The 22115-nt window shown below is 41.4% G+C and overlaps 1 protein-coding gene and 2 long non-coding RNA genes across 3 annotated transcripts in view; 1 reads left to right on the forward strand and 2 right to left on the reverse strand.

The window, feature by feature from the left end:
- Positions 1–22115, reverse strand: part of hnrnpll (heterogeneous nuclear ribonucleoprotein L like) — a 58411-nt gene that overhangs the window by 11253 nt on the left and 25043 nt on the right. The window contains exons 5-8 of the mRNA XM_080741014.1: positions 21734–21819; positions 19279–19375; positions 18477–18552; positions 10714–10779 (exon numbers count right to left, since the gene is read on the reverse strand). Coding sequence (XP_080597140.1) covers positions 10714–10779; positions 18477–18552; positions 19279–19375; positions 21734–21819 — 325 coding nt within the window. The remainder of the gene's footprint in view (positions 1–10713; positions 10780–18476; positions 18553–19278; positions 19376–21733; positions 21820–22115) is intronic.
- On the forward strand, positions 1583–3823 carry LOC308297559. Its single transcript, XR_013962668.1, has 3 exons — positions 1583–2004; positions 2128–2182; positions 3149–3823. It is a non-coding gene; the product is annotated as an uncharacterized lncRNA (long non-coding RNA).
- Positions 4151–6076, reverse strand: LOC308297558. The gene is made up of 2 exons (XR_013962667.1): positions 5609–6076; positions 4151–4313 (listed from the first exon to the last, which is right to left on the reverse strand). It is a non-coding gene; the product is annotated as an uncharacterized lncRNA (long non-coding RNA).

Here is a 22115-nt window from a genome sequence, read left to right on the forward strand (position 1 = left end):
CAGGGTTCCTTCAATGTTTTCAGGCCAAGGACCCCTTAGTTGAGAGAGAGAGATGGAGCAGGGACCCCCACAACCTTCTCATAGATTCCATATACCGGTAGTTTCATTGTTTGACAGCACAATCGTCAGTGTATTTTGGATTCATGTCAATTTGTGTTTTCAGATACGCATAGACCAGATTTTTTCGTGCAGGGAATACGTTTGCAGGAACACCGCACTGTGAAAAAAAATACAGCTTCCGGGAAAATTCAGCCCCACCTCCTAGAACGGTTTCTGCCTTCTATTGTCACCAGGCTTTTCTCTTCGCAGATGAGTAAGCCTGGCTACGCGAGGCTAGGGTTCAAGTGGTTAATATAAAAAGGAGAAAAACGTTTCTATCACTCAAAGATTTGGAGGACCCCCTGTAGTAACTCTGAGAACCCCCTAGGGGGTCCCTGTTGAAGACCCTTGTCTTAAAGCAAGTCTATAGTCATTTGAAAATTGTAGCACTCACTGCATGTAATGGTCAGCTGATTCTAACCTGCTGACTCCTATATTTTATGCAGTGTATGTACAGTATATTTACAGTAAGTATGGTGCACAGAGAGTTTCATTCAGAGACCCTCAGGACATCTTAACGCTTTGATTCCATCCTAATGTTTGTGGCGCCTTCAGCCTACAGTAAGCTTGTGCACATACAGTACAACCACACACACACTCATAATATGTCCCTTTCACATCCAAATTCCTCTTCCTCCCACTCTGTTCTTTGAAACCATTAATCCAGGGGTCTTCAACATTTTCAGGTCAAGGACCCCTTAGTTGAGAGAGAGATGAAGCAGGGACCCCCACAACCTGTTCATAGATTCCATCTAGTTTCATTGTTTGACAGCACAATCGTCAGTGTATTTTGGATTCATGTCAATTTGTGTTTTCAGATATTTAAAGGACAACTTTAGTTTTTTACAACAAGGGTTCATATTTTAGATTGTAATTAAAGAATATAAAAGGTGAGTGTTCAAATGATTTCATTTACTTCTTTCAATTGTTTAAGAGATTCTTATTTCAGTGGTTGGGGGCATGCGTACAAGTGGCTAAATATGTAATTTTACACAGAATAAGCCCATTCCCAAGATACAACGCAACCTTTCATGGTTGGATGTGACTTATGGGGGCTAGAAGTGTTACTGTAAATAACAAAGAAACTGCTGGCTTATTGTGTCTAAAAAGGCATATTTAGCCACTTGTACGCATGCATGCGTAAGCATGCCCCACATTTTAGCACGGTGAACGCGATAAAACAAAAGAACGAAGCAAATGAAAACATTTTAACACTCACTTTTTCTTTTCTCTAATTACAATCTAAATAAAATATGAACCCTTGTTGTAAAAAAACAAAGTTGTCTTTTAACCACTTGAACTGTCAATACTTAAAGGGGAGCTCCGGTCGTTTTCAAGGGCTTTTGTAACCCCATATTATCATATTCTAACTTGGAAAACAAAAAAGAAATTTATTTTTGTGGTACATTTCCATTCTTTGGGAAACGCGAAGCTATGACCTCACTTCCTACAGCACCAACCTCACTTCCTCCAGCACCCATAATCCTTTGCGCAAGCAGCGCTTGGAGAAGAGAGCCAAAGCTAAGCTAACAGCGTAACCATAATAACATCCTCGCTGCGTTGCTGTTTTAGTTTGTTTGTTGCTGTTGGTTGGAAGTCACGTAGTAAGAAGATGGGATGTTATGACCGCAGTGATGCTGAGCAGTTGTAGAAGTTTTGAAACGTGTGCAACTGTGTCGGTGAAACAACATGGCATTGTTGTTTTACCGTGGTGTTATGATTGAATGAAGCCGAGCGACGCAGCGAGCCCCGGGTGCTGCTGCTGCCTGCAGAACGATGGGACATGAATCTGCGGTTGTGTAGTGATTAGTAAACATTTCACAACAGATGACTTCCACCGAGATGTAATGGCAGGATTGATGGACACAATGCAAAGCTAAATGTCCCTTGTAAAGCAGAACATAGGTATGTACTGTATGTTTGGAATTAAAATGCCACTCTACGAAACATAATGTATAATGTACAAGCAAAGGTTGCAACTTGATTCATGTTTGTAACACTTATTTTGTTGTCATCTCTTGTCTTTAGAATCATCCATCTAATGGGTGGAGAGGCTTCATATCAAGGTGTATTCTTTCAAGAGGTAGGACTACTTTTAGGCTATTGTTATTGCTAGCGATGCTAATCTTTAGCCTGTAACAGCAGTGCGGTTCCAACATTAATGTAAATGTGCGGGGCACCCAAAAGTGGTGAGATAAAAGTCAACAGAGGGGACTGTATTATAATGTATATGAATCGACAAACAACCCCTCCCCCAGTGGCTGCACAGTAATTATGATGTAACGTGAGCTATTATAAAAGATGATGATGATGATGATACTACACTCTGATTCCTAGTGTAGGCAACCAAACGTTGGGTACTTACAACTGTGAAGTGTGTGAATCACTAGAATATATTTTATTCAGACAAACTCATAAACAAACTGAATCCACATAACTCCATTAAAACACATAGCAGTACTGTAACACTCCCCTTCCCTCATTGACCATACATGAAGCTAGATCGCATTGTTTTTTTTTTAAATGTTTTTTACTGATGTGCGTGGTCTAAATGTTATTGTTTTCTAGATTGATATTGCTATGCATTTGTTATATTGTTGTTGATGTACTGACATTATCCTATTATATTGATATACTGTATTACCTGCTTATTGTACATCGCTTTGGATTAAAATCTGCTAAATGCCTAAATTGTAATCATCCAGCACTTTTGCCAGTTACTTTTTATTCTTTTGTACTACACTGTTTTATAAAGTAGGGTTTAAACTTACAAACAAAAAACTGTTTAAATATGGAGATAAGAGGTTTGTGCCCGAGAGCAACCCCCCAACATTACATGAAATATGTAACATGGTAAAATGCAGTGTTACTGTTGTTAGCTTATAGATCTGTTCTTTTTTTTTTTAGCAAACTGGTTTAGGATTCTCATTATTGCATGGTGTGATTACTAGAAATGGGGTAAAAGCTATGGCAACATTTTGAAATGTCATTGTAAAAAATCTGTGTACCCTGAAACATTTTTCCTCCTCTTTGTCTATAATTGCATAAGGTGCTGACACATCACATAATCCACCATGTCCAAGATGATGTCCATAGCAGTCCTGCGGGAAGACAGCGGTACAACTGTCTACATCGCCCTCTGAAGAGATGCCGTAGAAGAAGCAGCTTACAAGGAACTCCCAGGAATATTATTTACTCTCTCGATTCATACAGCAATGTGATCTCATTTTTTAATATTAGACTACTCTAAAGCCTCTTTCAACTCTAATGTTGCCTCGCCTGTGCTCTGTACACCCAGTAATAAGCTTGTTATTTTAATAAGTCAAATTGGGAAATAAGATAAAAGTGAGAGAATAATTTTCCAAATCCTAGGGAGAAAAATAATCATTTACAAGAATCGTGCTGCCCTTCTGCAGATATAAGTGTCTGCTAACTTTCTAAATTAGATCAGCTAACACAGGGAACATGTCAGAACCCTAAAACATCCGGGACAACCATGTCCTAGCTCTGGTCGAGAGTGTGCGCTGCTCAACCCATTTTCAGTATTGGCTACAGCACAAACTATTAGAATAACGGTTTCAATTTCAGGTGGACTACACACTAAAAAGGCTAATAAAAACAATATATAACATCATGAGCTTTTTGGTTTCATCCTTGCAATCTGTCATGAAAATATGTATTTACCGGTAATATATTATTTGCTGGAGTAGAGCAGTGGTTCTTACTCTGGCGTCCCTGCAACAATCATATTTGAACTGGGGACCCCCCACCCTGATAAGCACTTAGACTGTAGGAGTTGAGGCATTACATTCTGCTCGATTCCGTTCCACAGATAAATATTGTGAAACTAGCCCATCTACAAGCTCAAACTCCCAGACTCAAAGGTTGAGAACCACTGGACTACAGTAATGCTCTGAAACAGAAGTACTTGCCACTGTGTTTGTTACATTGTACTGTGTTTACTGTGTTACAAATGGCAGGTTCACACAGCACTCCATACTGTGTACATTATATTTCTTACAAGTAAAAACAGAAAAGAAGGAAAATCAAATGTATTGAATCTATTTTATTATCTATTATGACAAGGATCATAGAAATGTTCACATCTCTATGCATTTGTTATGTATAATACAATATAATGATGCCAGGGTAAGAAGACGTCGACTCTCCACTTGCGACGACTCTCCAGGACACTCCAAACGATACCGCAGTGCCTGCAGTGAGAAGAAGAAAATACTGTAACATGTTGCATTGTCTTTGTCACACACAAACGGTTCATCGCCATGGCAGCTTATCGTGTACATCAGGGTCTGCAACCTTTTACAAATGAAAAGTGCCATGGTTTTATTTTTTTAGATAGTGTGCCATGTCAACATGAATTTTAATGACAAGCCATCATAAGTGTGGACATTTTGATTGGAAGGACATAACAATCATTAGACTCTGAGCAATAAGTCACTTATCTCCCAGACTCCCTCCCCAGTCAGAGTTCATAGCTTTAATGAATGTAGAATTATATGCAGGATGTCATTTGCTGCAAATTAGGTGACTTAATTTAATTTACCATGTTTAAAATATATATTTGAAATAAAAATCCTGTCTCACACTTCTGCCAGTGTGCCAGTGATCACCCCCCCCCCCTGTGCCAATGTTGGCACTCGTGCCTAAGGTTGCCCTGGTTTTTGTCATGCCCTGGTTTTTGTCATGGACATACAAATATTAAATATGACCAGAGACAGATCTGCTAGCCCTAAATATTAGCCTACTAGTGCTGTTCTCAGTGTGTTGAGGGACCTTCAGTTGAAGATGGTTCAAATGGATCACAGGTCTATTTTCTGAGAGCAGTGGTGTAAGCAGTGCTTGTAAAATGTTGAGGCTTTTGTACTTTGAATAATTTCCAGCTTTCTGTACTGGTACTTGACTCGAGCTCGAATCCAAATATAGTACTTGTACACCATTACAATCATTTGAAAACTTGAGTTACTTTGCACATAAATGATTATATTATAAAACCTAATTAATCAACTTTAGCCCTATTTTATATCCAGGCTATTTGAAAATAGACGATCTACAAGCTCACAATGTGTTGATGCGATGTGTTTGTGGATCTGCCATTTTCAAACATTTTGTACTTTTATAGTATATTTTGATGCCAATACTTTAGTACTTTTACTTCTTACAGAATGTTTTCTATATTACAGTATTGATAGCCTACTTTTACTCAAGTATCTTAGTCCTTTTTCCATCTCTGTCAGAGTGTAGACCTACAAATGGGACCAAATAGACCCATAGGAGGTACTGGAAAATAAAAGTTTTGAGAGCCACTGTACTAGTGGACTCCTAATGTGAAATACATAGTAAAATCAGTGCCATCATACATATTTTAAAGTAAACTTAGGCCTACAGACTTTACATTCTGTAATTGGGATTAATATAGGAATGTGCATGCCAGGACACATTGATGATGACACTCACATACACAAATAAGTTATACATGAATGAAACATACCATTGGGTCTCGGTTGTCTCTTCCAGTTCAACTTGGGGATCCTAGCAGCATGGAGCAGTAGTCACAACAAACGGGCAGAATAACTTGGGTGCAGAGAATGGTCCTATGACAGTGTGTATGATGTTAGCTTAGTGGAGTCCCAGCTGGCAGAGAGACGCCTCGTCTTTTCTCTCTGGTTCACGTCGCTGCTTTTTTTTTTTTTTTTTCTTCCTTCTTCTAATGTAATGCATAGCCTACTCCAGTTCATATAAAAAGTAGTTCTACCGAAGATTCTGCCAGCAAGTCCCTATGTCAGTAGAAAACATGTCTGAAACAAGTAACAACCATACTGTTGTTGCTAACTAGCGTTCACGCTACGGCAACCACACCGGGTCAAATCCTACTGTAGTTTCTGCAGCTACAACGGCCTCCCACCACGTACGTCATAGCCAGGCGTTCCATTGGCCGAATCAGTCTATGACGTACGTGGTAGTAAGGCCCCCTACTGTCCACAGAACAGTAATGTAAGGAAATAGACGCGTTTTAGCATGAACGTAGTTGACTAAAAGAACACAGACTTGGTTGAAAACCGGCGAACCACTCCTTTAACTGTTCTGCTGCTGTTGACGGCGCTCACCGTCATTGAAAGGGTTAATACCATGGCGCCGTTGACGGTGAGGACTGTGAATCTTACTGTATATACAGTAAAGATATGATTACTTACTGTACGTCGCTCCGGTCCCGCCCGCATCGGTAATGTCGGCGATTTGTTTACAACGCACGTTGGGCGTGCACGCGAAGTGAAGCTCCTCAATGTTAAGTCAATGGAGAGGCCCATAAAGAAACTTCATTTAAACAAAATAGCCATTTTGAGACATTTTGCAGCAGATCTAAATGTAAACAAGGCACAAGGCAGGGCGCAGCCATCTTCCTCTTCTTGTCCCACACTGTCATGTGACTAGATGACGTAATCGTTGCCGTCAAGTGATAATCCAAAAAAACAAAAACAACCCCCTTCCAGCCCTTCAAAATAATAGCGGCGGCCTATGGAGGAAACTGCGTGGCACCGAGGCACCAAGCAACTTTCAGATTAAGAGGCACTAATTGTGTTAATAAACTTTACCTTTCACTCCGTACTTGGTCTGCTCTTTTTCCCCTCTCAGGGGTTGAAGACAACACAAGACTGAACATTATTTTCAGACCATGTCCCAATATATGATTTTAGAAACATGGCGTGTGCAGTGCACACCAATATTTGTGTTTCGCTGAAGTTCTGAAGTGTCTTCACTGAATGTGTGTTTGCCAATCCATGCTTCATTTTATAGAAGTATCTTCTGAAGTTCTGTTGTATTCTATTGCTAGTCTGGCCAATTCAAATACTCATATCTTGAAATTATTACTGCTTTTTAGTTTGCAGATCATTTGACTAGCGTTTTGACGACTTTGTCATTCACGCCGCGGCTATCGCTACACCTCTGATCTCCGAAATAGCCCCTATGGAATCCTCAAGACTGAAATCAGTCACCAGGAATGAGAACTTTAACCCCTGCCCTCTACACCAAAGCTCTCTGCCAAAAATAGCCGATCTACAAGCTTGTGAGCTTGTAGATCGGCTATTGTTGGCTAAAGTTCTCAGAATATGGACGCTAGGGTTCAAGTGGTTAATATAAAAAAGGAGAAAAAAAAGTTTCTATCACTCAAAAGATTTGGAGGACTCCCTATAGTAACTCTGGGGACCCCCAAGTGGTCCCCGACCCCCTGTTGAAGACCCCTGCCTTAATCAATGGCAATGGCCTCCTTTCTCTTTCACTCGTGAACGTATCTTCTCCAAGTCATCTACTGGAAGTGCAGGAAACTCCTGTCTGCCAGAGCACAACATAGCTATGTGGATTCCAATCATACGGTAAGGCAATGTGCATGAATGTCAGTCTCTTTGCAATCAAGAACAAATTGATGGCCAAAATGCTAAATCTCCTATCTGCAAATGTCATGATTTTTGGATTTCACTTGAAATGAGGACAACAGCCTATGCTGCACATGGTCGATCGTGCTGCCCCTCATTTTGTAAAAAAAAAAAAGTCATGTGACTAGAACATGACATTTGACAGGGGGATGGTGTTTTCCTCTGGTGTTTCAGTCCGAGTGTATCAAAGGGTGCGTTCGGAAATGCGCACCGGACTGCGCGGGCGTTTATCGTGGGCTTGCCCAGGCCTTACGGCCTGGGCATAAATATAACGATTGCATTCACCACGGCTTCGTAACTGGGCACTCGCGCCTGCGGCGCTCGGGCGCGAAGAGCAGGACCAAGGTCCGCTGGCCTTCGCGCCGCTTGCAATGTCGTGGACAATAAAACGAGCGCACCCTTTGATACACTCTGACTGAATCACCAGTAGAAAACACTCTCTCATTTGACAGGTTTGCAAAAGTGACAAAATGTTGCTGATTGCTAATGATTGGTGTCAGGTGGTGAAACCTTTACCACACCAAGAGGGGGTGAGTTGATAAAAATGTTGATGGTAATACTTGTAACAGACCTGTAGAATGTCTTGATCTCAAAAGGAGCATAATTAAGTGCTGTAAAAAAAGTGTAATTTAACAAATAGCCTAACTATTTCTAGGTAAAAACCTCCTATCTGCATGTTGTCGACTGCTAGGAGGTTTTTACCCAGAAATGGTTGCGACCGACAGGTCGCAGTTACTATCAAAACCTCTACCGGCTGTCTGTCCGTCCGTCCGTCCTGTCTGTCTGTCACGTCACGTCACACTTTTGCCCTTCTCATATCTCCGCCATCGTTGCCCCCACCCATGTGAAATTTTCCACACACACTCCTTGCCTGCCAAACCACAACCTTCAGGACCCCCAGGGACCCCCAGGGACCCCCTGCCACCGCCGCCAAATAGTGCAAAAATGACCAAATCAACACCTCAACTGGGCTGCTCTGGGGGAATTCCCGGGGACCACCAACTCCTGCTGCTCCAACAGTCCTTCACCTTCATTGGTCTAACTTTGCCCCGCCCCCTCCCCTCAAACTTTATTTGGCTTCACTCATCAACCGTTTGTCGTACAAACTGGGTGGTGTCAATTGACTTGATTAAGAGTCCTTCACCTTAATTGGTTTAACTGTTTGTCGTACAAACTTGTGGGTGGAACCAATGCCACTTACAGGCCTCTTTGTGCATACTGTGACCTGACGGTCGCTTATCTCCCCATTAGGGAGTCTTACTGGTAGAAATAATATGTGTTTTGGTGTGAAACACACATCTTTTCATTTTGGCCATCGATATGAAAATATATAAAACTAGAAGCAGTACTCTTCTGAGCACAGGTCTCCACCAGGTCAGGTAGGTTATTTTAGCCTCCTGGTGGCGCTATAACAGGCCACGGTGAAAAGGGTGGCATTTATTCCTTGACCTAGTGGGAATGTACGTGCAAAGTTACATGCCAATCGCAGGCCGTGTTCATGATTTGAGGCATTTTGTTCAAAAGGCAGTGATGGACTGGCAAAACAGTCTCCCCATGCCTTCGGGCTGGCGGAGACAAAAATGCAGACTTGGGAACAGTGACTACAGAGCTCATAACCCATGACAAAAATGATAATGAACACCGTGTAAGTTAAAAGGATGCTTTGTCAGTCCCTGCTTATGCCAATTACTATTTGAGACAGTTTTGTAATTACATCTTCTATGCTTTGTTGTCTACATACACCTACATCTTACAATAAATGCATGGAATCTCTGTACGTCAAGGGTCTTCAACGGGGGATCCGGGACCCCTAGGGCAGGGGTGGGCAACTTTGATGGAGAGGGCCACTATATTCTCAAACTCAGTCTAGAGGGCCACAATACATAATACAGGCAAAAATAGCTACAAGCTCAAATCTTGAGCTTGTAGATCTGCTATTTCTGCTATGTTTTAATTGGAACATAGCACAATAAAATACTAGTTGTACTAATCATTGAGCTACTAATATAATCTGAAGTAATTAAAGCGGGTCATGTTTGTATGTTTAGAATTGTAACAGCTGAAATCAATAATATAGTATTATAGTATTATGATATTAACCTGAGGGCCGCATTAAGTGAAGGTGGGGGCCACATGTGGCCCTCGGGCCGCCAGTTGCCCATGTATGCCCTAGGGGGTCCTCAGAGTTACTGCAGGGTGTCCTCCAAACCCTAACCCTAACCCTTTGTGTGATAGAAACTTTTTTCTCCTTTTTTTTATTCATACACTTGAACCCTAGTGTCCATATCCTGAGAACTTTAACCAAAAATAGCAGATCTACAAGTGCTGCGAGGCGTTGTGAGCTTGTAGATCAGCTATTTTCGGCCAAGAGGTTTGGTGTAGAGAGGAAAAAGGGCAGACCAAGTACAGAGTGAAAGGTCAAGTTTACGGTTCAAGTGGTTAACTATCTGAAAACACAAACTGACATGAATCCAAAACACACTGATGATTGTGCTGTCAAACAATGAAACTATATGGAATCTATGAAAAGGTTGTGGGGGTCCCTGCTTCATCTCTCTCTCAACTAAGGGGTCCTTGGCCTGAGAACGTTTAAGGCCCCTGCTGTACGTAGTACGTACGTCTGTCTGTAATCCACGCATCTCGAGCGGCAAGACGTTTCCAATGGCAGTTTTCCAGAACTGTCAGAAAATATGCTCTGGCCCGTGGCCCAAATGAGACAATTGATTGCCATGGCAACCAGAGCAATTCTAGAGCCCTGGGGGAGCCCAGTCAACTAAGTACTGTATATACAGTAGGGTTAAGTGGTTAAGGGCTGCAGTTGCAATTAGTTCAAAACTTTCACTGTAAGGAATACGAGCTCTAACTGTACTCTAAGTGTGTGTGTGTGTGTGTGTGTGTGTGTGTGTGTGTGTGTGTGTGTGTCAATATACACAGTTCCTCACCAACAGACATACTTGGTAAGCTACACCTCAAAATTGTGTGGTGTGTGCGTGCTTGTGTGCGTGTGCGTGCGTGTGTGTGTGTGTGTGTGTGTGTGTGTGTGTGTGTGTGTGTGTGTGCATCTCAGTTTCAAGTGTCACTTGTGGGTTATAGGGCCTATAAATTAATTAACTGTTCGGTGTGAACTATCGTGTGTGTGTGTGTGTGTGTGTGTCTCTCTTACTATAGCCGTTGTCATTGTATGATGATGGGTGTTCTCCTAAAATGGCTTGCCTGCCCTTCGGACGGTCTGAAACCAAGACACACACACACACACACACACACACACACACACACACACACACAGTTAGACTGTACAGGGTTCTCTGTCTGTTCGATCAAAATGATGGGTCTAGATTCACAGATATCAATACACTTTGAGATTCACTACTGACCACAATTACACAAGACTAAGAGGATCAATCAGTATGTGAAGCTAGTTCACGTGGGTTAAACTACAGAAGTCAGAAAGTCAGGTTTGAATCTTGTGTTTTATTTCATCATTCGTCGTTGTTGGGTGAAAACCTTGTATGTCCAAAAAAGAAAGAACGTGCACATTTGAAACTTAAAGATACAAGGTTTCCACCCGACAACGACGATATGCCAACGACGATATGCTCTGGTCAAACCTTGTCATTAACACATGCCAATTCATTGTCACATTACAATTGCTCCTGGAGGGGCACTGTCCCTCTAGTATATGGGGCTGTTGTGCCAAGGACCTGGAGCTTGTTATAGTATTTCAACAGACAATGACAGACATATACACACTGGTATTCAAAAACAATAATAACAACAAGCCACACATCAGCAACCTATTAAGACAGTAGCCTGTAGCTGAAAAGGCTACCTCTGTACAAGGCTTGCCATACAGATTGCATCCAGTAAATGTCGGAAACCTCACAACCGTCACTGTTTTTTTTACATCACTTGGCAACAAGCGCTGACAGACAGCCTGAAAACCCATGAGGTGTGTCCGATCCTCCAACAGGGGGTCCGGGACCCCTAGGGGGTCCTCAGAGTTACTACAGGGAGGCCGCCAAATCTTTCCGCGATAGGATCATTCTTTTAAATGAACAACTTGCACCCTCGCATCCCTATTCTGAGGAGAACTTTAGCCACAGATAGCAGATCTACAAGCTCTGCGAGGTGTTGAGAGCTTGTAGATCAGCTATTTTTGGCAAATAGGTTTGGTGTAAAGGTAAAAAAAAAAAGTATCTGTACTAAATGTCTGGGGAAAAAAACAGTTTAACATGAATAACATTGCTGTCAAACAAGTCGATGAAAATCTACAACACTATTTCATACAATATGTAGTGGGGGTCCCTGCTTTATCTCCCTCTCAGCTAAGGGGTCCTTGGCCTGAAAACGTTGAAGACCCCTGCTCTAAAGTGAGCGAGTGTCCACGCTGAGCAGCCGAAGGCCTCGTGCATCAACGACCTCAGTTGTTGTTCAAAAATACAGATCCTTCTCGAAAGATTTGAATATTGTGTAAAAGGACATTTTCTTGAAACGTTAATATATTTCTTGAATCTTTCATATATTCTAGATACATTGGACATTCAGTGAATTATTCCAAACCTTTTTTGTTAAAACTTTGAATTTTTATGTCATACAGCTCATGAATATCAAAAGTACATATTATTTCAAAATATTACAATATTACACGAGACCACTCAAAACAATGATTTATAATAGAGAAATGTCAACCTTCTGAAGTCAGAGTAGCTTGAAGTCCAGTGGGAAGTTTCCAAAGTCAGTTATGATTTGGGGTGCTATGGCATCTGCAATGCTTTTTCACACAGTATTCAAATTTTTCAAGAAGGATCTGTATACCAACATACTTTACCCTACTGTACCTTGATAGGGAGACAATACAGTAGTTGCACAAACGTAGCACAAATGTTGCAGTAAAACATTACATGGAAAATATGGTCTAATGATACCCTGAAGAATTCTGACTGTCAATTTAACTCTGATTTTTACACCCTCCTTCAGAGTCAAATTAACACTCAGAATTGTTGCTATGTAGTGAATAGCTCTGGCCCAGAGCGTCTGCATTGATACTCTGACAGACTGCTAGCTAAAAGACTAGACCAGAATTTCTCAGCCCCTACGACGGCTCAACTTCAGTCAAAATAAACTAAACTACTTCGCTAATAACCTAAACAAAGGTAGTTTTGCGTTGTTGAAAGTCTATTCTCTGCGGTGGGAAACCTCTCAGCACCCCACCCACTCTGTAAAATACATTATATTTGTCATGAAATAAAACGCATCCAACTCGATCCAACTCGACCGCCGCTTATTTCCGGGTTGTGTCTGTGGTGGCCGCTGGGTGGCTCGAGGTGGATGTGTTTTATTTCACGACAAATATAATGTATTTTACAGAGTGGGTGGGGTGCTGAGAGGTTTCCCACCGCAGAGAATAGACTTTCAACAACGCAAAACTACCTTTGGTTTGGTGAGTAGTGAAGTAGTTTATTTTGACTCAAGTTGAGCCCTCGTAGGGGCTGAGAAATCCTGGTCTAGACTTTTAGCCAGCTGCCTGTCAGAGTGTCAGTGCAGCTGACGCTCTGGACCAGAGCTATGTAGTGAAATGAGTAAAGTTCAAAAACATGTAACTTCATCCATACAAGAAATCAATGTCTCAATGTTTAGGCTCTATGTTAATTGATTGCCACCACACATTCAAGGTTGTTGATGTACATACACACTGTAATGAACATACATACGGTAATGAGCAGCAAATAACTACTATATTAGTCAATGAAATGCAGGCAAATACAACCACAATATACTTTACTGGTAATAACAAAGGTGTCTGTCAAAAGTCAAGAATAAAATGAAATACATCAAACGAGGTTTTATTTTGAAACAGTCCAGTATAGGAGAACAGGGGGAAAAGCATTCAACAACAAAAATGAAAGAGACAGTACCTGTACACGTGAGACTCTGAACGTCAGACAGCAAGGTCTCTTTTCTCCCTCAGCAACCTGCATTACATCATTGTCATAATCATAGATGTTATCACTATGATGTCTTGATTTTGATTATAAATTAAATACAGAAATGGGCTTTGTTTACAGTCCCTATGTTGGGTGGTACAAATGGAGGGGCACAGTGGACAAAGAGAGACTAACCCTAACCCAAACTTTTAAAGGGTATTTCAGCTATGTGATAGGGAGAAAGAATAGCAGTGACAAAGGTCCTCAGCATTACGAGTAGATAATGTGTTCGCCTCAGTAACGTCCTGTGTTCATTATCCATTTGTAAGAGTTAACCATCAAAGACCGGGAACGTGCCCGAGTCGCGTTAGATTTGAACCACTTTAACCATTATTTAATGCTTTAACTATTGAAAAATAGCAGATATACAAGCTCACAGCGCGGCGCTGTAGCTTGTAATGTAGAGCTGCTATTTTTGAAAGATCTTGAAAATGTGTGCAAGTCTTTGAATATCTTTGACCCGATCTTTGACCCGACTTCTAAATCCTTCCTCTAAATCAGTGGTTCTCAATCCTGTTCATGTCAAGGACCCCCCAAAATTGCATTTATTTGGCCGCATACCCCCATCTCAAAATATGTTGTTCCAGTGACCCCCCAGAAGCAGAGATTTGAGTTACAAAAGTTTGCTTTGAAAAATATATATTGAAAAATGTGCACACATTTCCAAGATTTTTCTAAAATAGCAGATCTACAAGCTCGCAGCGCGGCACTCGGTGCCGTGCTATGAGCTTGTATATCTGCTATTTTTCAATAGTTAAAGCATGAAATAATTCTAGGCCTAAATGGGTTGATATAATAGGGACTTTGAGGCAGTAGGTCAGTTCTTTTTTTTAACAGGAATATGACAGAATGTGTAATGTGGTGCAATAACAGGTTTGTTTTGGTCAAATTCAACAAGCTCTTCAAGGAGCACTACACACATTTCCAACCCCATCTTCATAGGTCCTCACCAGGGTCGTCACAAGGGGGGGAAAGTGGGACTGAGTTACTAGGGCGTAGTAGGGCCCAAGGTGGAGGGGCCTTAATTATTTTATACTTTAGCTATTGAAAAATAGCAGATATACAAGCTCACAGCGTGGCATCAAGTGCCGCACTGCCAGCTTGTAGATCTGCTATTTTTGAAAAGTCATGAAAATGTGTGCAAATCTTTAAATATATTTATTTTTAAGCGAACATTTGTAACTAGAATTTTGCTTCTGGGGGGTCCCTGGAACTAAATATTTTTAGATGGGGGTCCGTGGCCAAATACATATCATATCAGATATTCAAGCTGTGAGCTTGAATATCTGCTATTTTTCTGCCTTTCTCTTTCTCTTCCTAGAAAGTTGGCATGCTGAAATGTAAATCTTGAAACTAACATTCATGTGATTGGAATTGTTGTGTAATCAGATTTGGAACTCATGGTGAGGCGTGGGATTGTCCATCTTGGTGACACATTATAGTGCTTTGGTTCGATTAAATTGCTTGACTTACTGACTTGAAACAAGCACATAAAAAAAAGGACTTGGGGGGGGAATAATATGAACATTTTCTCAGGTCTTATCATTCAGATGAAGACACCAGCTACCCTTTCTCATTCCTAGGTTGTCTTTTTGTCTGCCAGGAGTTCAAGTGACTCCATTTAATCTCTTACGGTTAGTGTTGGACGCCACAGAGCTTTATCATGTGTATTACATTGCTGAAGGACCCAGTGTGGTGCAAGACATTCTCCAAATGGTGTTCGTCTTGCTCTCTTTGTCCAAGCAGTGTGCCTATAACACAAACAGTCAAGGATTCTGGTATTCGTCACAGTTGGGGTCAGATCCCCTTTTCAATTTTGTTCAACTAAAGTGAAACCAGGATTCAGACTGTAAGAAACACTTTTAAATGTATGGGATTTGTTTTGTTTCATAGGCTGACCCCAACTCTGATCTAATCAGTAGAGATTACACCACATACAATGACCTGTAAAATAGTCTAATATATCTAGGACTGTGCACAGATATTCCCTTGAAAGGTTTTGAGGGGAAGGGAAGATGCCCTTGTTCACCAATGACCTTTTTAATTGACGAGAGAATCTTTATTGCAGGGGTCTTCAACGTTTCCAGACCAAGGACCCCTTAGTTGAGAGAGAGATGAAGCAGGGACTCCCACAACCTGTTCATAGATTCCATATAGTTTCATTGTTTGACAGCATGATCATCAGTGTATTTTGGATTCATGTCAATTTGTGTTTTCAGATTTCTTAGTATTTAACCACTTGAATCGTCAATACATTACTTGACATTTGTACTCCCCTCTTTTTCCCCTCTACACCAAACATATTTGCCGAAAATAGCCGATCTACAAGCTCACAACGCCTCGCAGCGCGAGGTGTTGTGAGCTTGTAGATCTGATATTTTTGGCTAAAGTTCTCAGAATATGGACACTAGGGTTCAAGTGGTTAATATAGAAAAGGTGAAAAAATGCTTATATCATACAGAGATTTGGAGGACCCCCTGTAGTAAATGAGGACCCCCTATGGGCCCCTCCATTTGTTGAAGACCCCTGCTTTATAGATTCCCATCGGAAGGTAATTACTCCAGAAATGTGATAAGCTAAATGTTTATTTCGTATTTATTTTTAAAGCAAGAAAATCACACCACACACCAGTCATCACATCTTGGTGCTTGGTGAGAGAGTGAAAAGAAGTGTCTTTCAGAGGCTATCTGTGCACATGTCTTATTCTACTGTAACCAAGTAGGATCAGAGACACGCCTTTATTGACCATATTCAAATGGCAGCCATTTTGCTCCAATATCACACCTCCGACTTTGGTGTTTCACGTTGGGGTGAGGTGTCCCACCTAGTAAAGCCTGAGTTATCGTTATCTACAAGCTCACAACATGTCGCCAATGGGACGTGTTGTGAGCTTGTAGATCTGCCATTTTTTGGCTAGCATGCAACCGAGTATCAATCAGGCATAAGAGCAAAATGGCAACCGTGCGAATATGGCAAGTCAGAAAGACGGGGTAGACAAGGCCTCAGTAGGGGTGGGCGATATGATGATACTCATCGTTGACTGAGACGATACAATGTCTCCACGATATGCCTTTTCAGGGATATCGTATATATCGTGGTACAATGAGGGAGGGAGCCTTATAAAAAGTCCTGTTGAATTGTTATTACAGAGATCCATTGCAGCATTCTTTTAAACCTGCATTTTGGTCTAAATCAGTAGTTCTCAAACTTTAAAATGTCAAGGTCTCCCCTTAACTCTGACAGTATACAAATGAAATGGTTTCATTTGTATACTTTCAGAGTTACATACTTGTAAAGTTCAATTTAGACCTCCCAAAAGGAACCCAGAGAGTCCCTGGACCCCACTTTGTCTTAATGGTTACTCATTTTTCTTTTCGTTTTTGTTACCTTGTAGGTGGTTGTACTGTTAAGTAACTTTAAAAATAACCATAAAAACCAACATGAAAAAGAATCGTGATGAGATTGTGTATCGTGATACAGCTTGGAAGAATATCGTGATATTGTATTTTTCCATATCGCCCACCCCTAGGCCTCAGGTAAAGAAATAAAACCATACAAAGTAGACAAAATGTCCTTCAGATTAGAGGCTGCGTTGTGGTGGATGTCCTGGGCATGTTGAAGTAGCAGCTGCGTGGCGGTGAGGAGGAGTGCTTTCTGTGTCTCTCTCTCTGGGATGGAGGCCAGTGAAGATGGAGGAAAGTTGTCGGTGCAGAGTCAGCCTGACGTCCATCATTCTGTCTTTCTCTATTTGTTTCTCTTTCTCTCTCCGGTTGGTAAAGATGCAGGCTTGTGAGAGGCTGGTGATTAGAGAGGGTGTGCGTGTGCTGATTGGCGAAGGAGGAGGGACGGGGAAAAGTCCCGGGGAGGTGGTGGAGGAGGAGGTGTGCTTGCTTGACTGCAGGTCTGTGTTTCCACACTTGTTGGGGACTCTAGCCTTAATCCACACCCGAAAAGCTAAAGATCTAAATGTTGTTCCACAAAGATCACATTTTGTCCTTTTGGTTTGAATGGATTGAATATGACTATCAGTGCTATAATGACTTTTGTATCAACTCACTGACACCAACGCGTGATCAACAATGTCCCGCAAATCCCACGGCTGCAGGACATAAAATCTTCCGTTACAGCGATATTGGTGACCTATCAAGTAGACTAGAGAACTTCCGTCAATACAGCAATTTAGTCTACTTGCCAGCCCATAGAGCCCCATTGTGAACCCGGACATATTGAGTACACCAAGGTTTTATGTTATAAATGTTGAGTAAGGGTCCCCAGCATGTAGAAACATGCCGGATGCTAACTTGCATATGTTGAGCAATTTTCATAATTTGCATAATTTGCTTTAATTAGCATAATCCCCTATGATAATGGATAATATGTCAAAAACCGATTGGCCGATTTGAACAATATTGGAGTGGTTTTGGGGGTTATTGAGGATGCTGAATCCATTTTCTAAATTCAAAATGGCTGTTTTAAACCGGAAATGGCCTTAAACCAACTTGAAGTGGGGTGATTTTGATACGTTTTTATGTTGTATATGGCCATTTCCGGTTTAAAACGGCCATTTTGAATTTAGAAAATGTCAGAAATGGATTCAACATTCTCAATAACCCCCAAAACCACTTCAATATTGTTCAAATCAGCCAAATCAGTTTTTGACATATTATCCATTATTATGGGGGATTATGCTAAATAAATCGAATTATGCAAATTATGAAAATTGCTCAACATATGCAAGTTTGCATCCGGCAGTTTCTAAATGCTGGGATCCCATACTCAACATTTCTAACATAAAACCTTGGTGTACTCAATATGCCAGGGTTCAGATTCTGGCAAGTGGACTTCATGGCATGTAACGCTGAATAACCGTGGTTAACTTTGAGTTAAATCCCCTTTGGGAAAACCTAGCCAATGAAGAGTAGTGAAGCAGTGTGTGCCTTACCTCGTGGTCGCGTCAGGTAGGGTTTAGTGTAGTCCCAGCTTTCATTGTCATTTCTAATCACATTGAGACGGGTTGGCTGTAGTAGAGACACAAAGAGTTGGAATGCGATCAACCCATGGCATCCTAAATGATCACGTGAATTCTTCTGAACTCTAGCGTGCCAATACTGGGCGTGTCACAACAGGCGAACATTGGTATTGGTATATTGGATATTTTCACCATTCTTGGAAATGTTTGAAAACCTGAAATGTCTTTATCTAAATATGGATACAATGGTTAGGGGTTATTACGGTTAACCTGAGCTGTGTGAAAATTGTGTGTGTATAGTAGGGCATTCACGAATAGTGATTATTAGTATTCGAATTATTCAACCTCAAAGTATTCGAATAGTCGAATATTCGACAGGACTGGCCAAACTGTCAAATATTAAGTAAGTAAGAGGCGAACATTGTGAAAATAGCCGATCTACATGCTTGTAGAACTGCAATTTTCACAATATTTATCAGCGGAACCGAGTCACATTAAATGTAATACCTACAATTCCAAGTGCTTGTCCCTAAAAAGGTTTGAGAACCCCTGGTATAGAGCATAAACAAATCTCATCCACCAGGGGCATTGACAACTCATTCTTACAGGGTATGACTTCCTATCTAGCCAAGCTTTATAAACTATATATTTTTTAAAGAGAAAAAACTAAAAAGTGAATATTCGACTTCGGTGAACAACGTCGAATAGTGACTTTGATATTCGAATATTTGGTGAATACCATAGTGTATAGTGTTTTAGTGTGTGTATCCCTTACCCTTGCATACTCAATCTTGAGTGTGCAGCAGCCTGCATAAATGTCTGCTCCATTGAGGGCAGACTTGGCCTTCTGGGCACATTCAACAGACTCAAACCTGCAGAGCTTGGTTAAGGAGATCACACAACGTATACAATGCCACACATTGCATGCTCTTCATTGTAAGGGTAATGTATAGGATTTCTGTCTTCATATAATACAGCAGCCATAAGAGCACTCTAAAGGACACTCTAGAAGTAAGAATGGTGCAGTGAACAAAAACATATCCAGTGAGCGAGAGTTATGCTCAATTGCTGTGTTGACAGTAATAAAATACAGTAAATCCTCGCTTTCTGTATATCTACAGATGACCTCGAATGATGCAGATTTTGTTGATGTCAGGAGAAAATGTAATCCTACAGTGAAAGGTTATTCAACTTGACACGAATCAGATTGTTGATCAGTCCATCTCTCCTGGGTGATATCCAGTAGCATAGGACCTATTCTCATTTCAGATCATTAACCATGGCTTTCACTTTCTCACCAGGTGTATTCAACTACTGGAGATTGAACCCTTGGCTTATTACACACATCCGAAGCCTTTAACAGCGGGACCGCACCTATGTTCCCCAGGTTCTATGTTCCCCATTTACCCCCCCAAAAAAGGTTCTATGTTCCCCGCTTATCCAAAAAAGGTCCTATAATCCCCAGGTTCTATGTTCCCCACTTACCCCCACAAAAAAGGTTCTATGTTCCCCGTTCAACTTACAATAGGTTCTATGTTCCCCACTTATCCAAAAATGCAGGAAACATTCCTTTATAATTATTAATAACAACCCAAACACCCAATAATGGGGAGAGATTACGAATACTAGTGGGACAGGGGGCCCTAGGGACATCTGGACACCATACTTTTGTTATGTCTGGGCATCTGGAAGAGTGGGCACCTGGACATCTGGGCAATAGGGACATGTGGGCATTTGGACGAGTGGCACATAGACGAGTGGGCTGGAGACATCTGGGCGAGTGGGGTGGAGACATCTGGGCACCTGGGCAAGATGTCCCACCATTTCCTGCATTTGAGTGGGGAACATAATTCTTTCTGTGGGGAACAGATCCTGTTTTTGGTTGAGAGGGGAATATAGAACCTTTTTGTGGGGAGGGGGGGTGGGGAACATAGAACCTTTTTGGGGGGTAAGTGGGGAACATAGAACCTGGGGAACATAGGGTGGACCCCTTAACAGCATAGAGAATGGCTGGCCTCCTCTGACACACTACACAGCTTGTTAAAAGCTGTGTAAAAGGCAGCTTTGTAAAAGGCAACAAACTGGCCAGTTTAAAAGGTTGTTATTAACATAGACAGAGCACTATCTTCCACAGACAAAACCATGAAGTGAAATTATGTTTGAAATATTCTTAATCTGGCATTGGCACTAAGGCTTGCCCACCTGCCCCCAGCAGGTAAATAAAACCTTTGGGCAGGTGACGTTTGCTTTCAGGTTGCCCGACAAGGCAAGTGCTCATTTGAGAGGGGATGCAACCGTCTATAAACACTACATGAGATATCGGTCTAAACACCTACCCGTGTTCTGGTCTGTGGAATGTAACAAGTGTGAAACCGTATAGACATACAATAGTCAATCATAGCTATATAGGTAGTAAGTATTTGTATTTGGAGGTATTGCGGTATTACATTTTCTATCGTACAGCCTCAGAAAGTAAAGAAATAAGTGTTAAATGGAGTGGTAATTACAAACTTACAGTACTTATTATTTTACAATGGACAATTTACTTTTCGGGCAAGTGGGCAAGTGGGCATGACCAAGTGGGCAAGTAGAAAATGCCCTGTAGTTGCCCGACGGGCAAGTGCCTCTGAGAGCTTAGTGTCAACCCCTGCTTAATCTAATTCAAACAGTAATATGGTAAAAACTCTAGTAGGCTCAATCCATAAGTTGAAAAACTAAACAAGAAAACTGCACAATAAAATGCATAAGTTTCACAACAGGTCAGTTAAAATGGCATGCAGTAAAAGTAATTGTTGGTTATGTTGAGGCCTGGAAGAACTCGCTGTTAATCTCAAGGTGCTTCAAGCCATTATGACACTGCCTTGCAGAAAAACAACATGTTTGGATGCATACCTCTCCCTACACCTGGGTACAGAGTGGATTTAAATGTATGGGGTGAATGCATCTCCCACACTTGTTTCATAGAAATGACACCACACTACTCAAAAAGCTCCATATCATCATACAACAAAGGGTTTCATTGGTTATGGAAGGTTTGTAACACAGGAATTTGCTCCACATATCATTCCTCGGACAAGTCAGCGTAATTCAAGCAAAATATTGCCGTGATTCAACTACTTGTTTCAGTCACAGTAAAGCCAAATGCTAGTTCACAGCATCTGGCATTGTGTGCCACACACACGCGCACACGCACACACACACACACACACACACACACAGTGTAAGGATACTCCACCATAGCCTGGATCCCATTGCGTTTGAAGATTACAATCCGCTGCACACTGCCCATGGGGTTGCATACTGTGTAGAGGACATCCTGGAGAAGACATGAGAAAACTAAACTTTAGATTCCCAAAAGACATGAAGTTCTTTAGGGTAGTTACTTGGCAGTAGCATAAATCCAAATAGATGTTTTTGTGTCATCAACATCAACACCCAGAAATGTATAGCACAGGGGTCTTCAACGTTTTCAGGCCAAGGACCCTTTAGTTGAAAGAGAGATGAAGCAGGGACCCCCACAACCTTTTCATAGATTCCATATAGTTTCATTGTTTGACAGCACGATCATCGGTGTATTTTGGATTCATGTCAATTTGTGTTTTCAGATATTTA

The sequence above is a fragment of the Nannobrachium achirus genome, assembly GCF_963921795.1.
Source record: "Nannobrachium achirus genome assembly, chromosome: 13".
Classification (NCBI taxonomy): Eukaryota; Metazoa; Chordata; class Actinopteri; order Myctophiformes; family Myctophidae; genus Nannobrachium; species Nannobrachium achirus.